Here is a 26220-nt window from a genome sequence, read left to right on the forward strand (position 1 = left end):
TTTTCTCCAGCAGTGCTTTTGTATGTTGGTTTCAAACACCTAGTTTAAAACAGTCTTAAATAAGAATATATATATTTTTTCTAATTATATATAAGAATATATATTTCTTCTAATTTGGAATGCCCAATTCCCAATGTGCTTTTAAGTCCTCGAGGTCGCGTAATGTCTCGCCTTAGTCCGGGTGTTGGAGGACGAATCCCAGCTGCCTCCACGTCTGATACCGTCAACCTGCACATCTTATCACGTGCTTGTTGAGCATGTTGCCACGGAGACATAGCACGTGTGGAGGCTTCACGCCATCCGCCGCAGCATCCATGCCCAACTCACCACGCGCCCACCGAGAACAAACCACATTATAGCGACCATGAGGAGGTTACTCCGTGTGACTCTACCCTCCCTAGCAACCGGGCCAATTTGGTTGCTTAGGAGACCTGGCTGGAGTCCCTCAGCATGCCCTGGGATTTGAACTAGCGAACTCCAGGGGTGGTAGCCAGCGTATTTACCACTATAACATACAGTACATTCAGGCAAAAGTCAACTATATAATAAAGTTAGATTTTTAACCAAAAGGTTCATCTTTGTTTTCAGCAAGAGTATTTTTCATAAATGTTAAGTCAGGGCAAATTGTCACATTTGTATTGGGGCAGGTTGTCACATGGGTTTCTGAAGTTTCATTTTACATAATTGATTAATTACAATTTCTGGTGTTCACAACATTGTTCAACACAAATGGATATTTTTTGTGTTACCTTTTAATTGTTTGCTGTATAATGAATTTGTTTTGTATTTGTTATATTGTTTAAATGTATTTAACAATATAATATGTCTATTGTTATTTAATGTCAGGTTCTTTGGTGACATCTAATGGCATATAGTGTAATAACATGCTCAGTATTGGGGCAAATATTCAATTGCTTTTGGTAATCGAGGTCATTTACAGAATTAAGATAAGTACAGAAATGTTCTTTGTTATGATAAGAATGTTTTGGCCTGAAATTATTTTCACTTCAGGATTTTATTTAATTCTAAGATGAACTAGAACAATGGCAATCAAAATGTTTGAGCTATGTTATGTGTTTCATAACATAATTCCACCTAATGTTTATATTTTCTTCATTCTCTCAATAGTTAATGATTAAACACAATGGAGGGTCTTTCCTCCAGACGCACTGAGAGCTGCTGGCCTGAGGGGGAAACGCACAACAGAGCAACATTCCTTCAGTCCCTTTGTCCAAACTTCATACATTAAACGCCTGACAGCACATCAGCACCGCAAACAGATGCGTGTATATCGCTTGCCATGACAAATTAGCATCTAACGCCAGCTGCCGAGTGAACCCTCAGTCTGTAAGTGGGGGTTCACATAGAGCGCGTTCTTGCGTTCCATAATTTGCGCAATTTAGCCTAATTGTTATATATATATATATATATATATATATATATATATATATATATATATATATATATATATATATATATATATATATATATATATTTTTTTTTTTTTCTTTAAAATACGGAACGATGGGCGTTGCGTCTTTCAGAGGGCAATTCATGTTAGTAAAACTTTGAAAAACGCGTCTCGAGACCCTTTTGCTCCATTCCGTTGCTATTTTAACGCAATAATACATATTTTGTGAACGCCCCCTTTATTATCCCGTCCTTATTTTACTATCTCAGCAATCAACCGCCTAAACGCGTGTGATGCACTCTCATCCCTTTCCTAATAAATAATTCAAGCACGGACGCAAATGGAGTCAACTGCACTGGGTGGTGAACAGTCAAATCACAGCTATGCTCATATGCTGGTTTTTGGAAGCCAGAGGGGGTTCCTGATTGTTTGTCTCCTCTGATCACGCTTGAGTGAGCGCTGTGTGTGCGCGATAGTGATGTCCGAATCTTTTGAATCGATTCTTTTTGATGATTCGATCAAACCGATTCGCGAACTTGGTGGATCACTTGACTCAAAGTGATTACTTTTGTTTAAGTGTGACATAGGAACAGTATTGCTAACAGCAATGGGGTTAATTAAAGCTGAAGTATGTCACATTTTCTGTGTTAAAATACGTTCTCCTGTCCTAGCTTAATATGCTGACAACTGAGCCATTCAAAGGATAATTTTTGCAAAACCTGTAGGCCTAAGCACGATCTATGTCCCAAAGAACACACAACACTTTGCATTTATAAAATGTACAATGAACTCAGCCATGTAGTGTATGTAGTGCAATCAAAGTGTAGTATCGTACCAAATGGAACACTTAATGGATTTTTACTATACGGAAGCATTCACCATTTATCAGCTGACGGAAGTGACGTTTCAAGTGCACTCAAGCACAAGATGTGTTGCCGCTAGCTTTAGCGCGTTAGTCAACTTCAGTTCAACACTTGTATCTTAAACAACATACATATTCACACAGCTAGCTGCTACATTCTTCATTATTTACAACTGTTTTGTCAGACAAGCTGCACAGCCAGGTAACTCCACCCCTTCCGCTATGTATAGAAAGCTGCATGGTTTGAGTGCATGAGATGTCCAACATTCCACACTCTGTGTTCACTGTTGAAAATTCATCTCAAGATCAAAATATTTTTTCGGTACACTTCTTTTTGCTGCATTTTCAGTATAAACACACTATTTGCACTACTTACATTACAAAATGGCGTAGAATAGTGCAGAAGTGTGCGGTTTGGGATGCACATACTGTGTCTCTGTGGTGCTATTGAGCGACGCGTTTAGACCCTCTCCAACAATGTTACTCAACCAATAGCATAATTTGGGGGTGGGATTATCTCTTTGTTTGACTAACGTCAGTGGGTATTCAGAAAGCTTTTTTAGAATTTATTTTTGCAATTCCGTTTGGTGGCGCTAATGGCACTGAAAGTATACTTCAGCTTTAATATTAGGCTAATAAACATTATTATCAATATGGAGAAGTTGAACAATGTTATGCTCCAAGCAATAAACAGTTTTTGAACAATAACAAAAACACATTTGATACAATATATATAACCTAATAACAACTAGTTTTCTTCAGCAATTACACGTAGGTTCCCTTTCAGTGATGATTAGTTGTGAATCGTTCTTTGAGCCGTCGAAATGAACCGTCCAAACGAACCGATACGCTAAAGTGAATCAGATTCCCAGCGTATACATATTGCTAAATTGACAATCGTATTACTGCGAAGGCTAACCTTATGAAAATATATTAGCTTACGACTAAATTCTTCTGGGCGATCGGGGCGCAACCTAATTATTATTAATGTATTTCAACGCCACAGTAGGCGATCCCGGCTCCGCCCCCCACTCCTCTCGGCGTGTGTGTGTGTGTGTGTTTATGAGAGAAATCCTTGAGCACTCACGATCGCCTCTATATCACGGATCTACAATTAAAAATCAAACCCAGCACCACCAAAACACTGCGGAAAACACAGAAAATGGAGTAGCAGTCTTCTGTATCCACGTTAATCAATGTTGATGGATTAATACGGGAATAACACACATCCACCGCGCGGTAAGTTGTTAGAGGAGGTCGGAGGGGTGAAATGATGAAGCATGTGGTAGTTGCAACCTGCCATTGTCTCGTGCGTCCAGTGATATTATGTATCCATTTTACATTGTTGGCAAAGAAAAAGCACCCCCCCGAAACGGATTATCTAGATAAAAAAAAAAGAAAAAAAAAAAGCGAATAAAAAAAAGCTGCCTGTCATAGTAAACTACTCCGGTTGTTCGGACAGCTGGTGAAATCTACATGTTGGAAACAGTTGTTTATTTTCATCCTACAGATTTCATGGAGCAGCTATTTTATTGATTGACACTTGTCCTCGTGCATGGATCAGCTATGTAGAATTCGTTTCTGAGAGGCATTAACATACACTCAAATCGCAATATGTATCGACATATTTAATGTTAAGCGTAAATAACAATCAGCATCAATAAGCGTAAATAATCAATCGTGTTTGATGATGACATTGAAATGCATTTTGGTCTGTCTTGATGCCATTTGGGATGCCAGTTCTGCTGTATAGATTCAGACAGATGGGTTCATAAGCTTTTTTGCAATTCAGATATTTAAATGCTTCAATATGCATTTTTGTCAATCACTGTGTTCTGCAGAATTTTAATGATCGTTTGGGGTTTTAATGCTTGCAAAACAAAGCATTCAGGTCAGGATTAATATCCTGAAGACAGCTGGTCACATGATGGGGGAACCCTCAAGTTAGTGGGCTTCACCTTGCATTGCATGTTTAAAGGATGGTCTCTAGTTGCCATGGTTGCTTGAATTACTTCTGTTAGTCAGGGTTTGTAACTTTAAATTGAATTCAATTTAAACAGATTACAATTTAACTGCTTACATTCTAGAATGCTCAATGTATAATCCTTCAAACAAAAAAATGTCACAGCCTAAAACTAACTCTATTTGTGATTGTGGTAACCGATACAATAAGATGTTGTTTGTTGGAGTGGTGAAAGAGAATTTGGATTAGGATGGACATTTGGACAGAACTCTGTAAAAAAGAAGTCAAAACTCATCAAAAAGAAAGAAAAAAGAATGAAACCAAATATTATCGTTCTTTAAAAGTGCCACAGATCATCTGTTTATTACTTACTTTTGGTTACTTTTCCCACGTGTTTGCCTATATAAGTAATTTCGTTTTTCTTGATTTTGAAGCAAAAAGCCAATGATTGCTCTGGAAATGAGGATATAGCTTGTCAGTGAAAAGCCTATGGGACTTGTTTAGTAACATCTGTTCATGTTCAGGGAAAACATGTCTGAGAAGTGATAGATGATTTGTAATCTCGCAGACTAGTCCTGGTTTAAACAGTACGTGGGATTTATGAAGAAAATTATGTTTGTTAAAGCTGATATATGTTAGCGAAAATGTACAGTCAGCCAGCTGTTATCGCAAAATTAACCCTGACAGTTGTTTTACCTTGAAGGGGTTTATTTTATGATAACAACCGGGTAACAAACACACTCTCACGGTAAAATCGGCAGGATTCGTAGGACTTTTCAAAATTTGGCTAATTCGCATGATATTGTGCGACTGCGTTCGTTTGAATTCTTACGACGTTCACTACAGCCAATGACGTCGCTATACATCGTTTCTATCTAATGCGCGACATTTACTTGCTTCTGTCACACAACACTTTCCTATCATGTTTACACACTCTACTGAATGGTTACGTTTGGGCAAGGGCATAATGTTAATAAGTATGTCCTTAACACCTTGTGTGCGGAACTCATGCTTACTTCCGCATTAGGCTTCTGGGAATTTGCATGTGATGAAATCGTACGAGTTTATGCGAACAACATCTTGCGAGATGTAGCCAAGTTGTAAATTATGTACGAATTTTCATGAGATCAGGTTTGGATGACTGTACATTATCTTACCGCATATTACACAGCTACTAACCAAATAAATAAATCAATAGACATGAAATATTGATTTGCTTTAATATTATGTTATTATGTGAGAAGAAAGAAATTGCTGAACAGCTGAATGTGCCATTAGAACTGGCTTCATGTTTACTGAAGATTTTCACTGGCATTACTGGTAATTTTGTCCATTAGAGTTAACAATAATGTATTTTGTGATAGAGAAGAATTACATAAAAAATGTGTAGCCTGTCTAATGGAGTTTTTTTAATTAAATGTGTAGATACAGAAAAAGTGGTTAAGGTGTACCCCTATCAATAACATATAGAATTTGTTTAGTTTTTCCAAAGTCTAAATTACAATAATAATATTCTGTTTTTGTTTTTGGCCCAGTGTGTCCAGAATATTTGGTTTTTCCCAAGAATTTAATTTTCGCTGCATCACTATTGTTTCCCTTTCATTTGGCTCTTAATGGCTTAATACTTATTTAGATTTTAGGAATAACTGAAGGTAAATCAAGCCAGTTAATTGCCTAATATTAAACATCATTAGAACCGGAAATATATTACACAATTTGTCCAGACTTCAATTCTACATTGATCTTGACCTTATGTTTACCATAGATCTTCCATTATTTAACCATAGCATTTGCAATGTCATAATCACAGGTACTGTAATACCATGGATGGTTCCACATTACCATGGTTAGGAAGTTAGTCTTTCACACAGTACCGATACGGGTAGCTTTGTGTTTGTGTACGGATGCCATTCTATATTCACGATATAGCCAAAATTAGCATTTTCAGTATTAAATATATTATTTAATTTTTTTAAAGTTTTACCAGGGTGAAGCTTACCTTTAAATGTAACCCTGCTAACATATATGAAATGCTATTCATGCTACAACAGTGTTATTTTATTTATGTTGTGCTGGGCATTCATGGAGAGGGCAATCCAGCCTTAGTATTGATTGATTGTTCTAGGTCTGTTGCGTTAAAGACCCAGGTATACTTCGTTTTTTGAGCAACTGGATCTGGATCAACTCATGCCCGGGTTGCCTTTGTGAGTATACTTTTCAGATGCATGCCCACTACAACTTTGTAAAACTCTTTTAGTAGAGTCAATGGCCGACGCATGCCTCGACGATGCGCAGAGACCGTGACCGCGTCCGCGAGTCGGTCAGGCCATGGGGCCCGGTTTATGACGGAACTTACATCATGCATACTGTGCTCAGAGCGATCTGCAACACGGACCTGCAAAGTACTGGCCTTATTCCTTAAGTTAGTTTGATTGCTTTATCCTGTGTTCTTAAGTTTTGTAAAAGTGACAGAGTAACTCTTATCCCTTTTATCCAGTATCTTTTTTTTACACTTAACACTTATATGATTTTTGGAGTCATGGTGTTTAATACTACAACAACTGTCCGGAGCAAGTCTGATCAAAGCGCTCTTTTGCTCTCACTCAACCACAAGCATGCACAGAGAGAGAGAGAGAGCAGAGAGAGAGACAGAGAGAGAGAGAGAGAGAGAGAGAGAGAGAGAGAGAGAGAGAGAGAGAGAGAGAGAGAGAGAGAGAGAGAGAGAGAGACTGCATATATCAAGCGAAGATGGATGAAATTAAAATCCATGTGCTAGTTTCAAATGGTTTTCTTTCATTTCTTGCTGTTTTTTTTTATCTGCCAAATGACGGATGGTCTTAGAAGTGCCATGCACAGCCTGTGCAACCACATCATTATGTAAATGTACTCATGCTCATAAATATGAATTGATGACACTGATACCAAGTACAAGTATTTGCCCCCAAGTATCGGCCTGATATGAGTACTACTGAGTAGTATTAGTTCATTTAAAATTTTGTATGTATTTGTTATGAAAAAAAAAAGCCTAAATGCACCTACACATGCATACTCCAGAGATACAGTAGGATAGAGCAAGTGGTGGCTCATGCAATGCACACAAACTCAGGCTTCAGTTGTACTGGACATGTCTTCATTTCACATTAACATGTATAATGCTTATAAAGAGCAGAAAGCGAGACAAATATAATTTCCGTGGCTGCCAAAGCAAAAGATATTACTCTATGGGTACGTTTATGTCTCAAAAATGTACAAGGATGAACTTTGTATTCAAGATGCAGCGAATGTGAGCTGCCACCAATGACGTCTAATCTCAGTACCATGTGATAGTATTCCTTTAGGATAATCTTTAATAATGAGACACATTCAGGCTTTGAGCATACATTAAGAGGTCTATAATTTTGGCATGGGTTTATATGTGGATTGTCCTGGCATTGTTTGAACAGCATGATATATAGACAGATACTTGATCGTTTCATTGTAAACGCACCATTTAATCAAAATTGCTATGAACTGTGCCTGCTCCGATATCCGTCAGGTGTGAAGTCTGCTGTAACGTTGACCAGAGAGACATGAAGATTAATAACTCTTGAGATCTGCTGTGACCGCTTTCATTCTGTCTGAAAGTCTTATTCAAGTGCTTTGGCTGCCTTTGAGAATTAACCAATCTAAAAATGCCTCAGTCAAGATTTTAATTACCAAGCAGTTGAAATGCAAAGGAAATGTGCAGTTTCCCCATAGAAAAACTTTGAGCCACTGCTGAATTTCCCAGTGATGGGTTTTCCCTGATTGTTAATTGCTGTGGAATTGGAATGTGTGCACATCTCTTGAAGTATTTAAAGCGAGAATTATCCATGCGAGACACTTTGGATTTATGCGTTAATACCAAAGAAGAGATTTTATCTGAATTCTGTTTGACTCTATATTCTCATTACTGTGATGACATTTTTAAAACAGGTTAGATGAATACTCATCACAGTGTCACATTTCATTTTAAGAGAGCTTTTCTATATACTGTACATTGAGACAGTTTTAATAGTGTTTTCTTTTTGCATGTTTCTATAGTTTCTAACTGTGTCCCAAATGACTTCTACTATACACTATGGACTGAGCTATATAGTGTATGGATTTTCTATAGTACTGTCCCAGATGGAACACTGTTTTGTACTATACAGAAGCATTCACCATTTTTCAGCTGAAGGAAGTGATGTTTTAAACACATGTGACGTTGTGCTGTTAGCTTTAGCATGTAGCCAACCTCGATTCAAATAAAACACACATTCACAAACCGCCTTGTTTCGAGATGGGTTCGGGTCAGTTTTTCAAGTATGACTTTGGGTTTGTAATTAATCCAAAAGTAAGTAGGCCTACATAACATTGTTTCACTCACTCACACTCACAAACACGTGCGAACAGACAAGTTAAGGACCATTCACACTGATGTTTTTACGCATGTCTGTTTTCCTATGTAAACGCGTACTGGCTGGACGCCTTTGACTGTTGCACCGGGTCTCTGAGTTCTGTTAAACTAGCTGCAAACTTGCTGCGAATTTGCTAATTATTCACTGCAAATGTTTGCAGCTCTTCAATGGTAGTGGTTAACTTGCAGTAAATCTTTGGTGACAATGTAGATTTTGCTGCATGTTTGCTGCAAAGCTCATTTGCTTGTGAAAATGATCAGTGGTGAATATGCGGCAAGTTTTTGGCAAATTTGCGATGAACAGCCTAATGCAACAGCACTTGCTTGGAGAAGAAATTATAAAGCGTGAGTGATTTCAGGTTCAGGCTTAAAATCTAATGGCACCAAGGCTCCAGACTGCGACTAATATGGTCACAAATGCAACTAAAAATAATTGATTGCGACAATCATTTAAAATGTAGTCGCCATTGGTGACAAATTGGTTGTGTGCATTCATAGGAGGTTTCGTCAGATATCATCTTGTGAATTATTGAATATATCCTTTTTTCACCCATTCTGTTTCTGATGAGCTTGCTGCACCGCACGCAACAACAACCCCAGTGCAAAGAGTCATGAACAAATGACTCTTTTGAACCGGATCTTTTTCATGAATCATCCAAAAGAGCTGAGGGGTTTGAACTCAGGAGCTCAGGTTAGCAGTTTGATTCAGATTCACTTTCTCAGCGAATCAACCATCAGTGAGCTCACAACTAGATCTACAATACAAATCCCATGTGTATTTATTCTTGATAATTAAAAGTCCCGCATTATGTACCACTTTTTTTCCTTCTGGTATTTTCCTTCCTTATTGATTGGGATAAGAGTAGCACAAAAAACTGCATCTGGGATTTTATTCAATTTGCACTCTTGTTGTCTCTTTGTCTGGGCCATCCGGTAACACTAAAGAAAGACCAAGGCAATATTTTAAAACAATATATACATTATATATATACATACATCATATATACACACACCGATCAGCCACAACATTAAAACCACCTGCCTAATATTGTGTAGGTCCCCCTTGTGCCGCCAAAACAGCGCCAACCCACATCTCAGAGTAGCGTTCAGAGATGATATTCTTCTCACCACAATTGTACAGAGTGGTTACCTGAGTTACCGTAGAGTTTGTCAGTTCAAACCAGTCTGGCCATTCTCTGTTGACCTCTTTCTTCAACGAGGCAGTTCCATCCGCAGAACTGCCGCTCGCTCACTGGATGTTTTTTGTTTTTGGGACCATTCTGAGTCATTTCTAGAGACTGCTGTGTGAAAATCCCCGGAGATCAGCACTTACAGAAATACTCAAACCAGCCCGTATGGCACCAATAATTGTCCATGCGATTATCTAATCAGCCAATCATGTGGCAGCAGTGCAGTGCATAAAATCATGCAGATATGGGTCAGGCGCTTCAGTTAATGTTCACATCAACCATCAGAATGGGGAAAAATTGGATCTTTGACCGTGGCATGGTTGGTAGTAGATGGGCTGGTTTGAGCTTATCTGTAATTGATCTCCTAGGATTTTCACGCACAACAGTCTCTACAGTTTATTTATGGTTGGAAGTGACAAATTCTATGGTAACTCAGATAACAGCTCTGTACAATTGTTGTGAGAAAAATAGAATCTCAGAATGCTATTCTGAGATGTGGGTTGGTGCTGTTTTGGTGGCACGAGGGGGACCTACACAATATTAAGCAGGTGGTTTTAATGTTGTGGCTGATCTGTGTAATTATAAAATCAAGCTTTTGACACTTAGGACAATTGAGGGACTAGTACACAACTATTACACAAGGTGCAAACATTCATTGATGCTCAAGAAGACAACACACTACTATATGCATATTATACTTTATGTAAATATCTATAATGTAGATTATAAAGACCAGTACTAAATAAAAAAATATGATATATTATTATGTATAAATTATGAAAGGGTTGTGAACATTTGAGACTAAAGGGAATGCAAACATATCTTCTCAACTATACTCTTTATTAAACCTTCGATTAATGTTCTTCCTTTTCTTTGGCTGTCTATTTCGTTTCTGAACAGCAATCTAAATCTAGCAATTCTGTAATATGGGTATGGGTCGGGTTCAGAGCTAAATTCTGATGGTACTTGTAGAATCAGGTCACATGATCTTGGGTATGGGTCGGGTTCGGACTTCATTTCAAAAGTATAAAACTACGAAAAATAGTTTTAATACTATTTTACCCAGTTTTTAAGTGTGTATGCATTTTGGTGTTTATTACTGTGTTTGTAAATATGTTCTATTAACTCAGGAGTTCTACTGTTAGAGTTTTGAACTTACCCACCAGTGCTACCAAAATGTTAGTCTATGTTTGTATGACACATGGAGTTTATGTTGTATGACACTTGGAGTTTATGCCTATGTAGAGCCTTTCAGATCAGTCACTTATGCGGTTCCATTTCAGTTAGGGTGCTGCTTTGGAAGACCGTAGACAGCAGGACAGCTCACTTGGTTTTGAAACTGAGGCTGTATATACAAGTTGTTCCCTCATCAGTTATCTGATAAATGATTGGTCTCATGAAACCCCCCAGTCCATTAGTGTGCTGTTATTGGTATCACATAACCCTGATGTAGTCACAGAGATGTTTTGCCGGAGATATGTCACAGTCATTCCCTCATGGGAGAATATGGATCACAGGCTCAGCTACGAGAGAAGGATGAGACAGGAAGAGATGGACACAGCCAGAGGGAGTCATCTCTCCTCAAACCTCACTGGAGAATAGGCCAACCTAAACCAAACACTCAGTATTTCACACTCATTCATGCATATGTCCTGCAAACAGGAGTCTTTGTCATGTAGTATTTGATTGTCTTTTATTTATGTGGCATCTGTGGTTTGTTTTTCACAAAGTACAAAATATAACCAGCTAGCTTATTTGTATCTTTTTTTTGAGTGCGTAGTAGTATATTTTAAACTGAAGCATTTGATTTCTGTGACACTTTCTCCACCGAACGAAATTGTGAAAATAAACAATGTAATCAAAACAGCCGTCTGGCTCAGCGAGTAAAGATGCTGACTACCACCTCTGGAGCCGTGAGTTCAAATCCAGGGCGTGCTGAGTGAATCCATCAAGGTCTCCTAAGCAACAAAATCGGCCCGGTTGCTAGGGAGGTTAGTATCACATGGGGTAACCTCCTCGTGGTCTCTATAATGTGGTTCGCAAAATAACATCCACATGAATGCCAGGTCCCAAGGTTTACCTGCAGAACATTGCCCAGAGCATCACACTGCCTATGCTGGCCTGCCTTCTTCCCATAGTGCATCCTGTTGCCATCTCTTTCCCAAGTAAATGATGCACACGCACCCGACCGTCCACATGATCTAAAAGCAAACATGATTCATCAGACCTGGCCACCTTCTTCCATTGCTCCAAGATCCAGTTCTGATATTCACGTGCCCATTGTAGGTGCTTTCGGCAGTGGACGGGTCAGCATGGGCACTTTGACCATTCTGCCCTTTACGCAGCAAGCTGCGATGCACTGTGTGTTCTTACACCTTTCTATCATGGCCAGCATTACGTTTTTTTTATCAATTTGTGCTACAGTAGCTCTTCTGTGGGATCGGACCAGATGGGCTAGCCATCACTCCCCACGCGCATCAATGAGCCTTGGGCACCTATGACCCTATCACCAGTTCACCAGTGGTCCTTCTTTGGACCACTTTTGGTAGATAATAACCACTGCATACCGGGAACACAAGACCTGCAGTTTTAGAGATGCTCTGACCCAGTCGTCTAGCCATTACAATTTGGCCCTTGTCAAAGTCGCTCAGATCCTTACGCTTGCCCATTTTCCTGCTTCCAACACATGAAATTCAAGAACTGACTGTTCACTTGCTGCCTAATATATCCCACCCCTTGACAGGTGCCACGATATAATCAATGTTATTCACTTCACCTGTCAGTGGTTTTAATGTTGTGGCTAGTGTGTGCGCGTGCGTGTGTGTGTGTATATGTGTGTGTGTGTGTGTGTATATGTGTGTATATATATATATATATACACACTGGCTGCCAATAGTTTGGAATAATGTACAGATTTTGCTGTTTCGGAAGGAAATTGGTACTTAAATTCACCAAAGTGGCATTCAACTGAACACAAAGTATAGTCAGGACAAAACAGCACATTCACTATTTGAATGTGCTGATCAAATTTTTGATCAAATCTAGACAGGCCCCATTTTCCAGCAGCCATCACTCCAACAACGTATCCTTGTGTAATCATGCAAAAAAAATTTTTTATAATGGTTTAAGTAATAAAAAGTTCATAAGGTCTCCAGAGTCCCGAGGTATTTAAGAATGTTTTTTAATAATTATTTAATATCTTTTTAAGTTTACTATCACAGGATATCTGTTTTTCTGTGTATTACAAGAGAAATCATTACTTTGTTCATACAAATAAATAATATATCACGTTGACTTTGTGTAACAATGAACTATCAACAGTGGTGAATTATCAGAATTTTATATCCGTATACACTTACAAAATATACATGCAGTTTCTTACTCAAGGTAGCACTGATGTTTCAGTGTTTGACTTGATTTATATTTGACATTGCTTTTACGAAGAAACTAAATCAAAGTAAACTTCAAGTACAAGTACAAGTACAAGTACAACACATGAAGCGTATATGACTATTGTCATTTGGATGAACTACTGAAATAATGTAAGTTGTGCATCTATTTAGACTCAACAAAAAGAAAGATACAAGTTACACATACATTTCACGTGTAGATAATATGTTATGTGTAGCTCAATATGTGTTTGACAGCCAGTTCAATTCAATTTCAGTGTGGAAATAATGAATCATGTTCTTGATCATGTCCTGATTTGTTGTATTATCTCTTTAATTTATTAAAAATAAAACATCAAATATATATTTTATTAATTGTTTTCTAATCGTCTTGAAAATATTAAAAAAGTATTACACTATGTGGGCATTGTGTACATCCATTTTTGAAAGATATAATTGCTGGACAGTGTCCAGTGGACAATAAAGAGCCGAATATGTAAGAAAGTTTGGGAAAATTACCATGCATTTAAGGGTTAACAGAATAGGAGGGTTAAGTGAATTGGTTCTTTTATACAGTTCAAGTAAATTAAACATAAAATTAAACCATTGACCCTTCGCTCAGCTCTGCCCCCCCTTGGTTATGGTCGCTCGCTCTGACAAGCTCTGCAGAAATTCCCATAGGATTGAATGGGAGATTGCCTTGAACAATGCAGCTTTTGGTGGGCTGGAATGAAGAGTGACAATGTAAAGCATATTGATCTTGTGTATTTTGTAAAATAAATTGTTAAATTACACAGTAATTTGATTGAAAACTGTGCAGAATGTGAATCAGAATTAAGACAAATGATATCACTGTCACTTGAAAAACGAAAAGCATCATTTGATAGCGATTACACACCTCATAACATTATTGTAAGTGAAAAAGAACAGCTTATAACGTCTCATAACACACTCATTATGATGATGTGAACGCTTTATTTACTATCACCTTTATTAAGACCTGAATCAATACATAAATGAAATATAGCTGCAAGCAGCAATACCAGGGCCAAGCACACTAACGGCATGTGCAGAAGTGATGCTGGACATCAATGATTATGACTAAGAAAAAAAGCATAAAAAACATAGGTAGAATTGCTAAAATTGAATTTCAATCTATTTGAACTTTGACCTGTAGGTGGGGCTGTCACCAAATGTACATTGTGAGGTCAGGGTGTGGCCATTATGCCAAGCACAAAGTTTCATGAAATTACAGCGAATCGTTGCAGAGATACGCATCAGATGCATTTTTGGCAACTTGCTATCAAATTCATTGTTGCACTATTTGAGAACCGTTTTGTCTATCAAAAAGCTTTTGATTAGTTTTTTCATGAGTGTACCTTGATGATACACAACCAATTTTGTGCAAATTGGACATAAGGCCAAGGAGGAGTTTGAAAAAGTAGTTTTTTCCTAAAATTTGAAAATTGAGGAAAAACGAGTAGGTTAAGCTGAAAATGTTTTCCACATTTTCTTGTGGGGCATGGCCCAAGTAATCTGATGTATAAAGAATTTTGTATCACCATACCCAGCATGACCCAATGAATATAAGGCCATCATTTTAGGGCAATTTATTCAGAAGTTATGAGCAAAAATAGCAATTTTTCATATCTCCTGACCACTGGGTGACACAGTGGGGAAATGCTAAAGGTAGCTTCAGGTTATGCTTGTGATGACACAAAGTAAGATTTGTTTCAATATGCAAAGCATTGTGTAATTATAGCGTCATATCCATTTTTAAATGCTCACAAATTTGTGTATGGTGTCGTCTATCAAAAAGCTTTTGATAACTTTTTGTCAACAGAGCTAAAATTGTATGTTACCTGTCCTATCTTGGCTTGGCACAAGGTATCACAGGAAACAATAATTTGGTTTCTTGGAATTACGGTTTAAAAGGTAAAGGCCAAAACGTAAGTGAAACTTTGAACTATTAGTGGCACTAGAGGGTATGAGTTAGAGACCCCAAATTTGGTCAGATACATTTCCTAATTCTCCTATGTACGATTCTATGGGCTGCCATAGACTTCAATGGCAGAAGAAGAAGAAGAAGAAGAAATGTAGCCGCAAGCGACAATTTCAATCAAATATGAAGTTACAAAGTCCACAAGACACAACTTTTTACTAGACAAATATGTATTTCTATAAAAAAAACATATGTGGCTCTCTAACTTATAAAAGTGTTTTCATGAACTGTTGTATTTTCTCTAATGGGCAACGTTTTTATAGGAATGAAACTACAACCATGTAAACAATGTGTACATTGTACAGACATGAAACCGCTTACTGGTGTGCATAAAACACCAAATAGTCTGAACAGGACATAAACACATTAAAACCACATTTGTACATGATTTGGAATCTGATTAAAATCTGATGTTTCTCAGTCTGAACGGTCAGATCAGATTTTATGGATGGCCACGTTTTTTGAACGAAAACTATTGATATTGGGAATCTCTCTTCACTTGTGTGGTTCCTGGAACGGCTTCGTACTAGTTTGAAGAAGTAATTTTGTAAAATAATCTTAAATATTTAACAAACAATTTGATTCACACCTGTGCTTCTTGAGGCAAAGTTGTTCAAATTGAGGAAATCTATATTATGGTATGAATAACGTGTCTGAGTGAAACAGCGGTATATACAACGAATGACTCACATTAAAACAAGATATCTCCTCCTGGTGGCCAATGTTTTTCATAATTTGCACAGACCTCTTTGGCCAAGAGACAAATAGGCCTACCATGTTTCATTCCGATCAGCCTTTATCTTATAGCTGCTAAAAGTTGATTGGTCAAGGGTGGCCATGTTTTTCAAGATATGAGACTGTCCTCATAGACAGATGGTACCTTGCATCAGACACTGATTAGACACTGTTTAATCTGATAAGCGGTAATGATTCTGAATGTGTTGGAAATACCAGCAAGGAGACTGTCAGAACATTTTGTTAATTTATAGAGAGAAATGCACGTTAGGGTTGTGCCAACAGTCGATGATCTTGCGGGTCGACGATGGTAAGAGTGATCAACAAACAGTAGCTAATGCCTTTGACGACGTCAAGACAATATCTGGCTCATTTACCCATGTATTAAATAATAATAATTATTATTATTATTATTATTAGGCTGTTAGTATCCAATTAATTTTCTTTTATCACTTCATTATTTTAATTGCTTTTTCGTTTGGAATGCAATTTGAATTGAATAGTTTTCAATTCAAAAATCACTAAATCAAGAATATTCACCAATCCCTATATATATATATATATATATATATATCGTAATATCCAATTACATCTGCAACCCCTGGGCTGAGGGATTGGTGAATATTTTTGCTTTAGTGATTTTGCATTGAATATTTTTAAAACGTAATCCAAACCCTGCTTAATGAAAATTCCCCCATAGTATACCACCTAGTGTCCAACCAGCAGTAATAATGGTGTTCATCATATTTATGTGGAGTTTTTTCTGCGACCAATCAAAACTTAGTCGACCAAGACTCTTCTCATTGACTATCAGGAGGCAGCCCTAGACTAGTTTGTTTTAAAAAAAAAAAAAAAAACTATGCGAAATAGCAGGAAAACAAAAGGACGGACAAAAAATTGGATGGTATTCAAAAAGATTCGCCATAACGCAAGGAATCACAGGAAAAATACATTTGTTCATAGGCCTTATGGTTTAAGAGTTATGGCCCAACATTTATTGTTCATTGTAGTGCCCCCCTTTGGCCAATCAGAGCGAGTCCATGCAAATGGCTAGCCAGCCGGAGTACATACCAATGTTTCAAGTCTCTAGGCACTACAGTTTGGTCTGCATGATAAGATTTAGGGCAGAATACTACTAATAATAATCCTTACAACCCTTTCGACTTGAACCCATAATAAGAAAACTATCGGATACAATAGGTGCCTACTGACCTTCGGTGCTTGGCCCTTAATGACGACAATTACAATAGGTATGTACACGCATTCAGTGCTTGACCCCTAAGTAACATTTAGCTATTAGCTTTATTTTACCTCGGAGGAAATTTAGGCATTCTCGCTGATATTATACAAATCAATATTATTCGCTTCTTAATATTTATTTAAAGATATAATCTTTTTTTTTTTTTTTAAAACACTGCGTGTATCCTCTCTAGGTACCTTGTGTCATTACAAGTGAACCAGCAACAACGTTTTACATTTTAAACAACCACTTAAAACTACTCAAACACGCATTACTCCCGTAGGCTGTCATAAAAAGGCAAAAGATTGTCAGAGTAATGGCGTCAGGGCAACAGTTGCTAAGACATGATTGGTCAAAAATGTTTTTAAGGTGGGGATTAGCGTAGGGTCATTTCACTTATATTTACTGTTGGAATTTCAGACAGTCAGTTATTTTATGTGACTTATATAAATTAACTAATTCATATTGAAAATGATTCACTTGAGCCCCGTGATTTTTGACACAAAATGTTTTTTTAATTGCTGCTGTTTATCACTATATTTCGATTCAGTTATAAAAAAGGGTGTTTCCTAGTTTTTACAAGTGCATATTTAGTATAAATGCATGTTTAAATTAAAGTTGTCTCCCTAAAATAGTATCTTGACTGGAGTTTGACTACTTTAAGTTATGACGCTTAAGAAGCTACAGTAGCAAAGTAGCTTCCCCAACACTGATTGTAACTGTAAAATGATACACTATAATGTCAGATATTCTCCCTTTGCAACTATGAATGTGCAGTTCTGTTGTCTTGTCCTGTTCACTTTAGCTGTTTCGCCTTGTCAAGAAGTCTGTCAGGGTACCCTTATCCATCAAATGAGCTTGACAGGAATATAAATTGTCATCGTTTTGACTTTTACAGTTCTCTTCATTATAAACCTCTAAATGTATTAAAATACTCAATATCAAATAGGACATCCATAGCCCATCAGATATACTGTATGCAAATGATTGGCAAGAGGTGTTAAAAAAAACGGCAGTTCTAATCTGATTGGCAGACTTTACTCTTAGTACTTGGTAGTCCACCAGGAATTGAACAGTTATTTTTGCAAGGCTGCTACAAATGAGTACTTCTGAGGAATAGGGTTTTGAACTGAGAACTGGTTCAGTTTTTTACAAAATACCAGAACCAAATGACTTTTGGTTTCCATTAGCAGTTCTCAAAAGTGCATTCTTCCTCTGATACAGACAAAGCATCATAATAAAATACCTGGCCCAGCTTCAGCTCTCGTGGTGTAAACACACCTTTTGTAGGAATTGTCATATATTTAAATAACTTTTTTTTTTCTTCGTATCTGCTCTGTTGAAATATGACGTGATCTCATCATTTGGCAACCGACTGCTGAGGGCAGTAAATTGTTAGAAGAATTGTTTGTTTTTTTCAGATATGTCTTGCTGAAAAGTACTAAAATAATCGTTAATGGAACCAGAATTGTTCAGAGGAATTAGAATCGAAACCAAAATTAGAAAATTTCCATCCCTTCTGAGAGATCGCTGTATTGGGCTAAGTTTGTTATGGCATTGATGGCATTTTCTGTATTTGATTTGTCCAGAATAAGCTACAAAGTGAACCAGGCTTCATGCCTGTAGTCAAAAATGTGTGACTAATAATAAAATGGACTATGGCTATCATAAAAAAAATGCTTTGTCCCCTAATAAACATGACTGATTTTGGTTACCTTTCGATGCAGTTCACTCAACATCGCTGTAAGCACATTGGGGAGTGTCCTTCTACACAACCTTGCTGAAACCCTTATACAATCACACCAGTCCTCTGATTGGCAATGGTGTCTGAGCCCTGCATCTTCAGGCATGCAGTTGGCCTATATAAGAGTGTGCAATTACCATTTCTTATGAATTGTATTCCTTCAAGACTGCAAACTTCATCTTCATCTTGGAACCCTAGCTACTTCACCATCGAGATACACTTACAGTGGATGGAACTTCTCGTCAACACGCGTACAGGATGTCTTGTCACCTGTGCTCAGCACCTGCACCATAGGACTTAAGTTCCGGTGAAGAGTTCTCCACATTGCCATAGAAGATGCTCTTGGTGAATGGGTTCTTAAATTCAGACGCTCATTATTGATCAACACGGGACTTCAGCAAAACTCATACTTGCTTCCCACAGTGCTCCGGCTGGAGTGTATAATTATAGCGATACAAATTTTATATATATATATATATATATATATATATATATATATATATATATATATATATATATATATATATATATACAGTAAATCAGTATTAACTAAAGAGCCTCTTGCATGATACCTGTCTTTTTAAAGATGTCTTTCCGCAAGTGTTCCCTATGAGAATGGCACATCCTGCTGCCTGAGAGCTGTGTTCACTGCCCACCCCACAGACAAGCAGCTGCTTTGTGTCCTCGCAAGGGCAGTTGAAGAGCTCTGACTTAGAGTGGTCCCCTCCAGAAGAGCCAGAAAATTCTCACCTGGATGAATCGTTTTTGCAAACCAGCCATCCTCAACAGTGCGCAGTCCGGAGGTCAAGGTTTCTTTATTAGTACCTGAGGGTAAATTTGTTGTACAGACAGGAGACTCAGCAAACCATAGTTAAGACAAGACATCACAGAGATACAAATTCACAAGACCTCAAAACATACTTTAAAACAAGTATCATTAGAGTATCAAAATGGTATTAAAATATAGGGACTCCTAAGAAGGTCATGACAAATTTCTTCTGCACACACACACATACACACACTCACCCACCCCCTCAAAAGCTTAAAGTGCCATGCATGGCGATGTGTATCCTCTCATACTTGTTTTGTTTAATAGTGCAATGCCTGCAGGTACAAAAGTATTCCTGTTTTGTTTTGTTCTCCACCTAGGGGCCACAAACCGGCAGCAGGAGCGAAGGAGATGAATTTCGCTATGTAAAGGATGGGAACAGTCTTTAAAAATAGAGCTTGCATTACGCTGCAGCTGTGTGGAGTAAAGAACTGATAGTTTGTGTTGAGACTTACCTATAAGCTTACTAGCCCAATTGACAATTTGGTTCAGATAATTTTTGTTTTTCAGAGACCGGTTACCAAACCATGACACAAAGGAAAATGACAAGATTGATTCAATAAAAGCCTGATAAAAGAGGGTCATCATGGTTTTATCAATGTGAAATCGGGACAGATTTCTGAGACAAAACCGATGCTGATGTCCCTTTTTACATACTGCCTCACAATTCTTCTCAGGTCAATTTTGAGTCTATGACTGTCCCAAGATACTTGTAGCTTTCTGCACATTCCACAGCCTGGTCTTTAATGAGCGTAGTATCATAGATTGAAGCATGAGTTCTAAAATCTATCATCATATCCTTTGTTTTGGTTATGTTTAGCTCGAAGAACGATTAGTTGCACCAAGTGACAAAATCATCAATGACTGGGCAATGGCTGGACTCATTGTCATGTAGCAGACTTACAATGACTGTATCATCTGCAAATTTCAATATTGTCCTATTCTCATGCTTACTTTGAAACATGTTTGTGTACAGGATATAAAGCAAAGGTGAGAGAACACAGCCCTCGGGTGAGCCAGTAGAAGAACATAATGGATCTGCTAAATTCCATTTACTTTCACACTTTTTGTTCAGTTTGTAAGAAAACCCAATATCCAACCCACCAGATTGTGACTCAACTAAAAATCCTCTGTCAGCCTCATGGCTAAAATGCGGGGTTAGATGGTGCTAAAGGCTGAGGAAAAGTCAATAAATAACAATCTAGCATGTCTTTCACTTTCTCAGCATTCTTCTGATCTAATTCCGGTCAGCGCCCGGCAAAGAATCCATCTCTTGCTGCCCCAGCGCAGCTGAAAGCTACTATTGAGCCATGTGTAAAGCCATGTAAACTATGGCCCAAGCGTAAGCAAGCACCATCTCCGCATGAAAACACGGCAATGGAAAAATCCTGTCTGGGCAGCAGAAATGCTCCTGACATGCCCAGCCCCGTGTAGAAGAGCATCCACCGTCATATCGTTAGGTGTGTTACAAATGAGACCTCTCCTGTACTGGCTCAAGCCACACATTCCACTTCGTGCCTGGAGCCACAGGCATATGCACATCGTGGTAACTTTCTGTTGCCTGGCTGCTCTAGCACCATGGACAGCACCAGACCTTTACTATCAGGGTGTTTTGCTGGGTCAAATTTTCAGAAGAAAAGTGGTAACCACAGATGCATTCAGCACAGGTTGGGGCATGATGTGCAATGGATGCCCCACTTTTGGAACCTGGACGGGTGCAAAACGGGCGTGGCATATTAGCCGCCTAGAACTATTGGCTGTCTTTCTAGCTTTGAGAGCTTTTCATTCCAACATTGTGAATCACCACGTTCTGATTTGTTCAGACAATACAATAGTAGTGGTATACATAAATTTCAGTAATTTGCCACTGATATTGTCGGGACCAGGGCTCTTATTTATCTTTAGAGAAAGGAAGGACTTTTCAAATTCTCTCTGCTCCAGGACGAAGTGGTGGTTATCTTTACGTTTTCATCTAAATCTCTCAACTTCACCCCTAAAGTCAAACTGATCAAATCTCAGGTAGAATTTATTAAAAGCATTGGCAAATTCGCTATTTGACCTTAAGCCATCCATAGTAATGTTGGTTCTATTCTTGCTTTGCTGTATGCCTATGATTGTTTTCATGCCAGACCAAGCTGAGGCAAGGTTCCTCTCAGCCAGTTTGCTCTTTGCTTTAGATTTAGCACTGAGGTTTTCCACTTTCACCTCCCTTTTTGCTGCATCTATTTCAGAAGCCCCTCCATGACTGTAGGACAGCTTCTTCTTCTGTAGACTAGACTTAACTGCTTTAGACATCCAAGGTTTATTATTGTGGTAAACCTTAATCATTTTGGTAGTAATAATCATACTCTCCAAAAAGTAACATAAGAACAGATTACATCAGTGAATTCATCAAAAGTCCTTGCAAGATTATTTGAACATCTTCCAGATGGTGCAGTTAAAGCAGCCCTGAAGACCAGCAGTAGATTCTTCAGACCAGATTTTAACATCTTTAGTCTGGATTTTTTTCTCTCTTTAGGACCGTTTTATATGTAGGGAGAAGAAACACTCAGTTGTAGTCGGCAGAACCTACGGGAGGCATAGGTATTGAATTATATGCTACCTTAACTGTCCCATAGCAGATATCTAATGTCTTACTCTACCTGGTGGGACAAGTTTGTCGAAGACTTTTTTAGGGACACATGATTAAAATCTCCAAGTATGAGATTTGGTGCTTCGGGTGAAATGGATTGTAGTTTTTGCACTACATCAAACAAAGTGCTCATGGCAATGACAGGGTTTGCTTTTGAGTTAATATACACAGTTGTTATGAATATTTGTGAGAATTCACAGGGTAAATAGAATGGACGGAGGCACACCGATAGAAGTTCAACATCAGGTGAGCAGAGTCTTTCTCTAACAGTCAAAAAGCTACAGTAGCGCTCATTGACATAGGGGCACACGCCCCCTCTACGAGATGTACCTGTTACCTCTGCTTTCTGATCCAGGCGAAATGGAGTACCAAATCCATCTATAGACAGTTCACTATCCGAGTCCTGCTCTGTAAGCCATGAGGCAACTGTCTCTATAGTCCCTGAGGAAGTGAACATTTCTTTGTAGCTCATCAAGTTTATTCCTTGAACACTGGAATTTTACTATTATCAGGGCAGGGGAATACGGGTGAGCTGCTGTTTCCTTAGTCACAGTCTGACACCTCCTATTTTCCCCCACTTCCTTTTTTAACGCTACTCGAATTATCACAGATCAGAGTTTTGTTGTAGTCTCTTCAAATGCTGTTTGGACACTGAAGAACTAGCTTTAGCCTGGTGATTCAGTTATGTGTATTCCATTGCAGCAGGAGGTCTCTAGTATATTGTATCCTCTGAAAATGAAGTGTGACCCCGCTGCAGACGTGAGTTAAATTGATCAAATATAGCGATAATTAAAAGCTTCATCACTGCAGATCAATAGTAAAATGTCTAAAAGCACATGTTCATGATGATCATAGGCATTCAAGCATAAAATGCACACAAACTCACTAAAAACATAACACGTAGGGTGGCTAAAAACCCACTGCTGGTCGCCGCATGATAATGCACCTAGCATTCTTCCCTGAGGTCCATACGAAGCTCAAAGACCTGGCGTGCACCCCACTCTTCGTGCACTCAGGTCAGAGGTGCTCATTAAAGTGGACCATGCCAAGGAAAAGGCTTCTCAAAGCTTCCCCCAGTGGAACAGGCAGTCGCAGCTCACCATAATATTGCCATCGGATGGAAATCCCATTCCATCCACCCCTCCAAGCCTTGTCGACTGATGTCAGTATTGACTGGAAGAGCTTATACAGCAGCGGGCCAAGCTGGTTCAGCACTCCACAGCTTGTCGATGCTCCAGGTTTTTCAAGCTAAGCTCCTCAAACAAATGGATGAACAAGAACCCGATCAAGAACTCTTCAAAGAGCTCCACATCGCTACAGATGGCTTGCTTGCTTTCACGGAGATGCATGACACAGAGAAAGCTGCCCACTCCGCCGCCATACCGTTAGGTGTGTTACAAATGAGACCTCTCCTGTACTGGCTCAAGCCACACATTCCACTTCGTGCCTGGAGCCACAGGCATATGCACATCATGGTGAATTTCCGTTGTCTAGCTGCTCTAATGCCATGGACGGCACCGACCTTCTACTAACAGGGTGATTTATATACATAAATCGAATCGCAAGGGCGGACTCCGATTGCCCCATTTAATGAGCATCACACAAAGCCTCCTCCAATGGAGTGGTCGTCATCTCGCATTTTGTGTGAGACATGTCCCAGGCCATCTGATTTTCAGAGTGGATCTGTTGTCATGCCAGGGAGCATTACCAGGGGAATGTAGACTTCATCCTCAGACAGGGATGAGGATTTGGGAAATATTCGGCAAAGCAGAAGTCGACCTATTTGCCTCCACTGAGAACTGGGCATGGATGAGCTGGCTCACAAATGGCCAGCGAAAATCAAGTATGTGTTTCCCCCGGTGTGCCTCCTTCCTTCTGTCATCAGCAAAGTCAGAGTGGACATGGAAACAGTCCTGTTAATTGCATCGAAATGGCCCAATCAATACTGGATTCTGGACTAGTCCATGGGAAATACAGCTGAGGAGAGGCCTTCTCTCTCAAGTACAAGACACAATTTGGCATCCCCATTCAGAGCTGTGGAACCTACATGTGTGGCCCCTGAACGAAGCACATCAGACAAGTAAGAATTGGCTCGGGATGAACACTATTTTACATGCTATTTTACCATCCACGAGACACCTCTATGCACTTAAATGGCGCATGTTTGAAAATTGGTGCTCTTCACACTGTAAAGACCCACTGAATTGCCCCATAGCTGAGATTTTGACATTTCTTCAAGAGTGGCTGGAAGCTGGTCTTACCCAGTCAACGCTCAAGGTTTATGTAGCGACTATCTAAGCATACCACACCCTGGATGATGGCTCTTCAAAAGGCAAATATAATCTAGTCATACATTTCCTTAGGGGAGCGAGACATTTGATCCCCCCTCACCCCGCACTGGTGCTGACTTGGGACTTAAATCTGGTGCTGAAGGCATTCTCAAACTCCCCGTCTGAGCCAATGGAATCTGTTGCGCTGCGGGGGCTTTCCTTAAAAACCACACTAATATTGGTTTTGTGCTCATAAAAACGGGTGGTTGACATGCACGTGCTGTCAACTGACAGCTCATGCCTGGAGTTTGGTCCAGATCTGTCAAAAGCCACCATTAAACCTAGAAAAGGCTATGTGCCTAAGGTTTTATCAGTGCCCTTCAGGGCTCAGGTGATAAATTTGCAAGCCTTTATTCCCCCACCATTTAATTCGAATGAAGAGCAATCTATGCATACGTTATGCACGGTGAGGGCGCTTCTTACAGACCATGTGTAACTAGAGACATTTTATTCTGACCTTGTCTGTGTCCCCCATCTTTAATTTACTCTATTCACTTGCTTAATGCACATTCTTGGTGGTGTTGTGCAGGATTCATCAGTGAACACACTTCCATCAAAATGTCATAACTTGCTCCGCTTATGAAACAACTTTTCTTTTTATGCTGATGTGCCCTAGGCCATGCACTACTTAATGCTAACCAATAGCCAAATAGCTTTTTAGGCATTGTTTTCAACTACTGTTGTAGGTGATGCAGCTTTTCTAAAATCTTGACAATGCAGAAATTCAAATGTTCACATGATAGATGTTATGGCAATAATAGCAAATAGTTTTGAAAAAGAAGTGGTACTATTGAAATACTTCATGATGTTCTCGTGGGTGAACTTGACCCACAGCCTCCATGTTCTGGTCAAAAAGCCTCTTTAAATTAATTCACAAAGGATAAAATACCCATCCTAAACTTAGTTTTTCCTTTGTGTTTCACTTGGAAATCTGTAACTTTGTGGAAGTACAATGGGTTGCAAATGCTGTTTCATGTTGATTATATGTCAATCACTCATCCAATCACTGTTATTTCTTCTGTCTCTGTTTGTAAATTCAGTTTTGTTATTAAATTCTCTACTAATTTTAAAAACATTCTTCCCTTTCCTTTAGATTGGGAACTGTGGATCTTTGACTCAATCAATTCAAAATGGCTTCGGATAATACACAACGTAGTTATTCCATCATACCATGCTTCATATTTGTTGAGGTAAGTTATGAGTCATGTAGAATGTATTTGTTCAATTGCTATTATGCTGTATTCTCTGGTTATTGTGCTGTTCCTTATATGGTGTAAAGACATATTTTCTTTGTGAAGCAGTGTTCATAGCACTGGCTAGGCATTTAATTAAAATCTCTGTTTAATCACTGGGAATTGTGTGTCTGCACTTCAATGCGTTTGTCTCCTTTAGAGAGAAGAGTCACACGTATCTCTCTCACAGTATTGTTGTAGGGTCTGTGCACTGGTGATGAGCCACTGTGCTGTTTGTCTGAAC

General features: G+C 38.8%; 1 protein-coding gene across 1 annotated transcript in view; it reads left to right on the plus strand.

Moving 5' to 3' along the window:
• The first annotated feature begins 3334 nt into the window (after positions 1 to 3334).
• plppr1 (phospholipid phosphatase related 1) overlaps positions 3335 to 26220 on the plus strand; it is a 90979-nt gene continuing 68093 nt past the window's right edge. The window contains exons 1-2 of the mRNA XM_052116731.1: positions 3335 to 3512; positions 25838 to 25934. Of these exons, the coding sequence (XP_051972691.1) occupies positions 25875 to 25934 (60 nt within the window). The 5' untranslated portion in view covers positions 3335 to 3512; positions 25838 to 25874. The remainder of the gene's footprint in view (positions 3513 to 25837; positions 25935 to 26220) is intronic.

This window comes from Xyrauchen texanus, chromosome 44, assembly GCF_025860055.1.
Source record: "Xyrauchen texanus isolate HMW12.3.18 chromosome 44, RBS_HiC_50CHRs, whole genome shotgun sequence".
Taxonomy (NCBI): domain Eukaryota; kingdom Metazoa; phylum Chordata; class Actinopteri; order Cypriniformes; family Catostomidae; genus Xyrauchen; species Xyrauchen texanus.